Below are 8,365 nucleotides of genomic sequence, written 5' to 3'. Positions count from 1 at the left end.
AACCAAAATAATTATAACCATGACAAACCATCACAGTACACAAAATTTATTCGTGGGATAATTGGCTTTGCTTGATGGATTAATCTAGATCCCCATGCAAGCTAGGTTAAAATAAGTGATAACTAATCTAGGCATTTTAATTTTAATTTTTTAAATAATAATTAACCTTTAAAATGTTTAATATAAGACATGTCATGTTGAATTCAATAACTTTGACAATCCTCGTATTTTAAAGGTTATATATGTACCTAGGCATGGTTTGAATTATAATATTATTTTTTTTTGGTTTTTTTACTTCATGAAAGATCTAGTATGCAAGAATGTGTTGAAGGATGATTCGGAAAAATTAAACAAGTGAAATGTGCCGCTCCCCTTTCTTCTCTTCAATATTTTCGCAACTTGCACCGTGAAAATTTTTTTCATTCCATTTAAACGGCCAAGTTCCGTGTGTTCCGTTTTTTTTTTTTTTTTTTAATCGAGATAGTCGATTCAATATTATTTGAAAATGAGATGTAAATTATATTTAAAAAGATTTAATTTTTTATTAAAAATAAATATTTTTATATATTTTGAATAGTTTTAACACGGTAATTTCAAAAATAATTTTTTTAAAATAAAAAATATTATTTTAATATATTTTAATTCTAAAAATATTTTATAAAACAAACTCAAACACGAGGCATTTTCGTGGGATCCACGTGTCATATGACCCTACATAATTCATCACAAACGTGGCATTATATAACTGGTTCCGTTTATTCCCCGAATGTATCTTAAACAAGGGGCTGCAGAATCCATCCACTTTTGCTGACGATAACATTACGTCACTCACCCCACCACTTTATAAAGAGACCCACAAAATGTGTAGCGATCAAGTACACTCAACTCCACGAAACTCCCTTAATCAACCAGTAATTAGTATTTACGCCAACCAAATCACGCCACATCCTCGACAAGGACATTCAATGCCACTCAGCATGGCAAACTCGTAATTCCAATAATTCCAGATGTCAATATTTTTTATAAAACTATCTAAAGAGCCTATTCTTTTTTTACCCTCTAGATTTTTATAATTATCTCAACAGAGAGTATATTTTGAAGAGCCATGGATTTGCGTCAACGGACGCCAAACAAAATTCAAATACAGCGGAATTATGTTTTACTATTTCTAATATTAATAAAAAAACATATTTAATTTCCTCCCGTCTTCTTCAATAATTAATAATAATTATTTCTCTGAAGAAGTTCACGACACTCGCCACTACGCCCTTCCTTCCCTCTCCAATCATATTCTCTATTCCTCTACACATAAATTCTCTATCTTAAATATTTAGTACTTGCTTATTATTTTTCTTTCTAATTTCCCAGCGAGAGAGAAAGCAAATGAAGTAGAAGAGTACAAGAAAGATATATCTATACTTACAAGAAACTCTCTCTCGATTGTAATTTATTTACTGTGTTTTTAAGTTAAAAAATAATAATTATTTGATCGTCAATACAAAAGCTCAATTAGTCTGGAATCTGTATTTTATGGCCTCTTTTTAACTGCTCTGGTACTCTTTCTTCCTCTCTTCTCCTATCACTATTTTTTTTAAATCTTTATTTGTTGAAGGTAATTCGTAGTTTAAGCTTTTATAGTTTGATCTATAATTGTTTTATTTTCTTTTTGGTAAGATAGTTAATGGTGCTGTTAGGGGTCTCTCTCTCTCTCGTTTTTTGGGCATGCTAAATTTGAGTTTAATTTTTTTTTGGCTTATTTCGGTGTTTGGAGTTTAGGGTTGACTTGAGATTGAGTAAACTGTGAAGTGAACTTTGTGAGCTGCTGCCGACCTTTTTTTTTTTTTTTTTTTTTTTGCGTGTGTTGGTTGCATGATTTTGATTGTACTCAAATTTTGCTCCTTTTGGTGTTGATGGATTTTTTTTCTCAGATTGTTGACTTTGTACCTCCTGCTAGTGTTTGTGTTATAATTGTTATTACGCAGCCGTTTTTAGCCTTTGATAGGATTTAACATGCAATTGGGATTGTAATTTTGCAGAATTAGAACGTGGGAGAAAGGGGAAAAAAGTGGAGATTTTCTTTAACTGATAGGTCTGGAGAACGTGTCTGCATTAGGGTTTAGGGGTTAATTTTATTTAATTTTTTTACCAAAAGTATCGGAAATTGTTTGTTGAACTCAATTTAACTTCTCATCGTTTTTGAACGGTGCTGAACTGGTCTTACTTTATTTATGTGCATGATGAATTTATGCTTGTGTCTGCCTTTTCAATGGTTTGACTCCGTTTTTTCTGTTTTCTGTTTTAGTGAGAAGTGATCAAATGGAGCAAGATTTGAAGGGAACAATGTCTGGTAAGTGTCCTGGTGCATTCCTTTTCTTTTGACTCCTTCCTTTCTTGAAACCCAGTGCGTGCACCGCTTTGTATCTTGTTAGTATGTGTATGCGGTAAATCGGTAATTTCTTGACTGATCTTCTGTTCTGTTTATAGGTCCATCAAAAATTCCAGTTGTTAATAGTAGTAAGAAAGTGGGCACTGGAGCATGGGGGATCCCGCTTAGAACTGATGCAAGATTGTTTTCTAGCTCATTGCCTGTCCTTCCACATGAAAAGCGTTTGTCTAAGCTCTTGTTGCTAAGTTATGGATTTATACTCATAACAGATATTTTGATTACTGAGACCTTTTTTTTCCTATGCAGTGAACTTTCATGAATCAGAGAATTGTGGTCGATCTATTGATGATAGCTCACCTAACTTGAATAAACTCGACCTTGAAACTGAGGTTACAGATCTATTTGAAGACATTGAACCAAGTGCAATTGGAAATTTGCTTCCTGATGACGACGAACTTCTTTCTGGCATAATGGATGATTTTGATCTTAGTGGGTTGCCTAGTCAGGTGGAGGACTTGGAAGAATGTGATTTCTTTGGTCCTGGAGGGGGGATGGAGTTGGATTTTGAATCCCAAGAAAGCCTTCGTATTGGTATGTCCAAGCTAAGCATGACTGATGGGATTCCTGCAAATGGGGTTGGTCATTATGCTCTTCCAAATGGTGTGGGAACAGTGGCTGGGGAACATCCATATGGGGAGCATCCTTCAAGAACATTATTTGTTCGGAATATCAATAGTAATGTGGAGGACTCTGAATTGAGATCTCTCTTTGAGGTATTTTTATAATTGTCAGAAATGCCAGATATCACTTATCTAAACCACAATGATTTTTCATAATGTCAATAGTAATGTGGAGGACTGTGGTTGTATTTGTGAATATCGCTATTTGTGATAAATGTCTTCAAGAGCCCTGTCAAAGTAATCGAAGGCCTTTAGGTGATAGAATGGTTTCGTTGCAGTGAATCTACTTGCCTGCTTTCTTTCACTTTTGAAATTTTTTTTTTTAGTATTTTTGAGAAAAACTATCCCTCTGGTTTTAAATCAATATAAAATTTGTGGAAGTTGGTGCAACCTGCATCTGTATTTAGCTATTGTGATGAACCTTTTTGACGATCACTAATTATGGTTTGATTGCATTTATATGATTATATTTAAACTGATGTCTTGACCTCTTTATTGTATTTGTTGATGTTCTGATGTCTGGATTTATGTAGTGTTGCTTTTGTTAAATTGTAAAATAGATATGAAATTTTTTGTTTCGCATTGTGCTGCTACTGCTAATTAAATCAATTTGGTTAAATACTCTTCAATGAAGCAAGGGGTCATAGAGGTATAATTAAATAAATGTGGAGTTTTTCTCAATACCTAGTGCTCACTCAAGCTTTCTCAATTCTTGTAGCAATTTGGGGATATCAGAACATTGTACACTGCATGCAAGCATAGAGGCTTTGTGATGATATCTTACTATGATATTCGAGATGCTCGGACTGCAATGCGTGCGCTACAAAATAAGCCCTTAAGGCGGAGAAAACTGGACATTCATTTTTCAATTCCCAAGGTTTAAAGAAAGAGTTTAGATAAATTTGTTTGATTTTAACATTGTTGATCCCATCAGCATCTTTACCAAATTTTATTCCCCTGCCTTGTACCAGGATAACCCATCTGAAAAGGATATAAATCAAGGGACTCTTGTAGTCTTCAATTTGGATGCATCTGTATCTAATGATGATCTTCGCCTAATATTTGGGGCTTATGGAGAGGTCAAAGAGGTGTGTATTAGGATGGTCTATTTGATTTATTTATTACTTTTTTAGAATGATTCTTCTATGTAAGCTTTCAAGACTTTCATTATCTTTATGGGTTGTTATTCCCTTACTCAAAATACAGATAAGAGAAACACCACACAAGCGGCACCATAAATTCATTGAATTTTATGATGTTAGAGCTGCAGAGGCAGCTCTGAGAGCATTAAATAAGAGTGACATTGCTGGAAAGCGCATTAAGCTTGAACCTAGCCGCCCTGGTGGAGCCCGTAGAAAGTAAGTATTAGTATGATGTTGCTAATGCATAGCAATTCATGCTTCTGCGTTCTTGTTGGAATTGATTCTTGCTCATTGTCAAATTGGTTAAATAAATGCAATAGAAAAAAATGTTCATGCGAGAAAGTAGTTTTGATCAATACATGGGGTTCTAATTGTCAATTTTAGATGGACTTGTTTCTTCAGCGCTTCCCACAAAAATTGTCCCCATAGCCTCTTTGTTATGTTAAGCCTATTATTAGGTGCAGTAGGAAACGTGCCCTCTTCCCTCTTTCTGGAAAAGGTTGTTGCGACAAGAAAAATTACAGTCATATATATGCTAAAATAAACAGTAATGGGAAGGGGCAGAATGATACTTACTTTGTGCGGGTATCATGACCAGAAACATCAGCTGGAAATATGTTGTATTGACCACAGTTTAGGAATTAGCTGTTGATTTCTAACATTGTTAATGCTATGGATTCCAGTTTTTTGCCTGTAGTAGAAATGGGGGAGTTTCTATTCCATTTCCATCCATGGAACAGAATTAATGAGGATCTTTTTAGTAAGTAAAATGGACAAGATAATTGTTTTTTTTTAAGTCCTAATCGACATTAATATGAAAAGTTTCTGAAATTCATGGGAAGGCCTTGCAAAGCACATTCAGAATATTGATAAAAAATGAGACTATTGCTATATTGATAAAAAACGAGACTATATTGCTAAAGATCCTTGGTTTAAGTAACAATCATCATTCTGTATTGGGTTCATATCTGCAGAGTGGTTGTTACTGATTTACTTAAATGTTTGCTGGTATTATTCACACCTCATGATTACGGGCTTCAAAATATAAACCATATATATTTCTTGAATCTTCTTTCACAGCATGATTTATGTCATATTCACTGATATCCTGAATTTGAGTGTCCTTTATCTACAGCATGATGCAGCAAATAAGTCAAGAGCTGGAACAAGATGAAGTTCGAAGTTTTCGACATCAAGTAGGCTCCCCAGTGGGGAACTCTCCTCCAGGTAAATGATTTCTTAAGTTTCTTTATACTTATCTGAGAACTCAATTATTGTTATGTATTTCCTATCAGCTCCAAGGTCCGGTACTGTTGAAATGCTTTTGGATTATGGGCTGAATCTATGATACTTTTGTGACAGGTGCCTGGCTTGGCAGCCCAGTTGAACACAATCCATTGCATGGTTTTAGCAAGTCCCCAAGTCTTGGAACTTTAAGCCCTGTAAATGGAAATAATTTGCCTGGCTTGGCTTCAATTCTTCCCCCTCATGTCTCTAACCCTGCAAAGATTGCCCCAATTGGCAAGGACCATGGAAGGGCTAACCATGCAAACCAGATGGTTACCAACTCGGGATCAATGCAAGGAGCACCCTATCAACATTCTTGTTCATTCACTGACCAGAAATTGAGCACCAGTCCTGTTCCAACATCAAATTCATCTGGTATAGGCACATTGACTGGTCCTCAGTTTCTCTGGGGAAGTTCTGCTGCATGGCCAACATCATCTGTTGGAAATGCATTTCCATCACGTGGGCAAGGACAGGGTTTTCCATACACCAGTAGGCATGGATCTCTTCTTGGTTCACATCACCATCACGTTGGATCTGCTCCATCTGGTCTTCCTCTTGATAGGCATTTTGGCTTCTTCCCGGAATCACCAGAGACATCTTTCATGAACCAAGTTGCACTGGGGGGCGTGGGTTTAAACCGCAACACTGGAAATTATATGATGATGGGTGGCCGTGCAGCTCTGGGTGCTGGCATCGGACTTCCAGGTCCCCTCACTGAAAATGGTTCACCTAGTTACCGGGTGATGTCATTGCCCAGGCACAATCCTATGTTTATGGGGGCTGGTTCTTATTCAGGACCAGTGACAATAGGCAATGAGGGATTTGTTGAACGCGTTCGAAGTCGGCGAGCGGAGAATAATGGGAGCCAGATGGATTGCAAGAAGCAGTATCAGCTTGATTTGGAAAAAATCATTAGCGGGGAAGATACTAGGACAACTTTAATGATTAAAAACATCCCTAACAAGTAGAGCACTGCTGAGTGTTTGAAAACAGATGAGATGTTTGGTTTTGACTAAGTTGGCCACTTGGCAATTTCTTATGCTTTTGTTTTCCTTTCTAGGTACACTTCAAAGATGCTGCTGGCTGCTATTGATGAGATTCACTGCGGTACTTATGACTTTCTCTATCTTCCCATTGATTTTAAGGTGATAATATTTCAGAGAACTTTCATTTGTTGTTATTACATAATTTGTTCAAGTTGAAGGTGCTGATGCTTTAACTGCCCTGGTTGCAGAATAAATGCAATGTGGGTTATGCCTTCATCAATATGGTGTCTCCCTCACACATCATTTCCTTCTATGAGGTTCGTTCTGGTACCTTAATTGCTGTCTTAAAATAATTAAATTATATGTACTTTCATGTCATCTTTGTTGTAAAATCTTAATTAAGGTTGGTTTATCATTAACTGAACTTTGTTTTCATTTTCCTAGTGGATGTTTTGACTCTTAAGCGGTAAAGTATTGTCAAATTGTTTAGTTAGGACTGGTGAATCACAAATTCAGGCAATTTTTGGCCTGACTCTTATGCATAAAAATGAACCCAGGCATTTAATGGGAAGAGGTGGGAGAAGTTTAATAGTGAAAAAGTTGCTTCACTGGCATATGCTCGAATTCAGGGCAAGGGTGCCCTCGTGACACACTTTCAGAATTCAAGCTTAATGAATGAAGATAAGCGATGCCGCCCAATTCTCTTCCACTCCGAGGGCCAAGAGGCTGCTGATCAGGTAAAAAGTTGTAGTTAACTTATGCTTGTGATAAGAAAAGTACTGAGTGATTATTCTGTCAACCAGTTGGAATGTAATTCAAATTACTATCGTTGAACTTATTGTAGATATAATGCATAGTTTGCTTAAAATAAGAAATCAAGGAGGAAAATGATGGACGCCATTTTTACAATAGTTAGTTATTTTATATCTGACCAAATTAAGGGTTAGAAAACTTTACACCATTTGTTTCTCTTCTCTTTCTTTTTTTGATGAATTTTTACTCCATTTTCTATTCGCTGACCTTATTTTTCATGGATCCTCCAGGAACCTTTCCTATCTGGTAATTTAAACATTTGTATCCGTCAGCCTGATGGATCTTATTTTGGGGATTCGTTTGACAGCCCAGAGGACAGTCTGGATGAGAAAGCGGAGAAGAATTAACAGCCTAAACTTGCTCTTGGCCTTGAATGGTGGTCAGGAGTGCTAACCATTGTGTAGGCATTTTGAATGTATAAATTTGGAAGAGAAGCTATAGAGTGGGTACGATACTGGTTGAGTGATGAGCAGTCTCCACTTTTGCGCTATGGATGCTGCATAATATCTCACAGTTGGCAGAGGGCATTTTGTTCAGATGTAGAGCAACGCATTTGTGTTACTTAACCAAGGGTGAGAATAAGGCATAACATATTTTGCTGAGAAGTGAAGTATCCACCATGAAGGCATTTCTCACTGATCTGTACATGGGAACTCCTATTGAGTTTTTGTACCAGGTTCTGGAGCCCGTTTGCAAATATGTCAAAACATGTTTTTTATGCATATACGTTATTTGGATAATCTGGGATTAAGGGCTGTTATAAGTTGTATAGAATGGAAGATGAACAGACCCTGCATCCGATTCATTCTGTCTTGTAATGTTTTCGCCGAAAAAACTCGTCAACGTGTATATGCTTGTACAGTCGTCCAACCCTCTCCCCAAGCGTGGGTAATGCGTTTCTTTTTTAAAAAATGTCCTTTCAGCTTGCCAATCTATATTGATTGCCTCAGGTTCCCATTTATGGATACAATGCATCCGAAATGATTTATCGGTACACATTGAGCATGCCTTGCTCCGCAAAGCACGCTCTCATCATGCAAAATCACCTACTCAGGTCCATTAAGAACT

The 8,365-nt window shown here is 36.5% G+C and overlaps 1 protein-coding gene across 3 annotated transcripts; it reads left to right on the top strand.

Annotated features, from left to right (window-relative positions):
- The first annotated feature begins 1,199 nt into the window (after positions 1 to 1,199).
- On the top strand, positions 1,200 to 8,223 carry LOC105126924 (protein MEI2-like 2). Of its 3 annotated transcripts, XM_011027966.1 has the most exons (14): positions 1,201 to 1,553; positions 2,037 to 2,089; positions 2,303 to 2,347; positions 2,485 to 2,607; positions 2,693 to 3,159; positions 3,785 to 3,943; positions 4,038 to 4,154; positions 4,273 to 4,424; positions 5,344 to 5,435; positions 5,571 to 6,462; positions 6,559 to 6,643; positions 6,733 to 6,801; positions 7,042 to 7,221; positions 7,528 to 8,223. In XM_011027966.1, exons 3-14 carry the CDS (start codon positions 2,317 to 2,319, stop codon positions 7,642 to 7,644), a joined length of 2,484 nt encoding a protein of 827 aa, XP_011026268.1. In that variant the 5' UTR covers positions 1,201 to 1,553; positions 2,037 to 2,089; positions 2,303 to 2,316; the 3' UTR covers positions 7,645 to 8,223. The 3 variants fall into 3 exon arrangements, with proteins under 3 accessions (XP_011026269.1, XP_011026268.1, XP_011026267.1); XM_011027965.1 differs by lacking the exon at positions 2,037 to 2,089; XM_011027967.1 differs by lacking the exons at positions 2,037 to 2,089; positions 7,042 to 7,221; positions 7,528 to 8,223 and having other exon boundaries at positions 1,200 to 1,553; positions 6,559 to 6,605; positions 6,733 to 6,800.
- The last annotated feature ends 142 nt before the right edge of the window (positions 8,224 to 8,365 follow it).

The sequence above is a fragment of the Populus euphratica genome, unplaced genomic scaffold (assembly GCF_000495115.2).
Source record: "Populus euphratica unplaced genomic scaffold, PopEup_1.0 scaffold30.1, whole genome shotgun sequence".
Lineage (NCBI taxonomy): Eukaryota > Viridiplantae > Streptophyta > Magnoliopsida > Malpighiales > Salicaceae > Populus > Populus euphratica.
Note: the sequence above shows the minus strand (reverse complement) of the source record. Positions and strands in the feature narration are given on the sequence as shown.

What these genes read in the sequence shown, in the direction of transcription:
- LOC105126924 (XM_011027965.1), top strand. Translation starts at nt 2,317, where the DNA reads ATGGAGCAAGATTTGAAGGGAACAATGTCTG. An exon ending in AATTGAGATCTCTCTTTGAG is followed by an intron (nt 3,160 to 3,784) that starts GTATTTTTATAA and finishes CAATTCTTGTAG; the next exon opens with CAATTTGGGGATATCAGAAC. An exon ending in TTCATTTTTCAATTCCCAAG is followed by an intron (nt 3,944 to 4,037) that starts GTTTAAAGAAAG and finishes GCCTTGTACCAG; the next exon opens with GATAACCCATCTGAAAAGGA.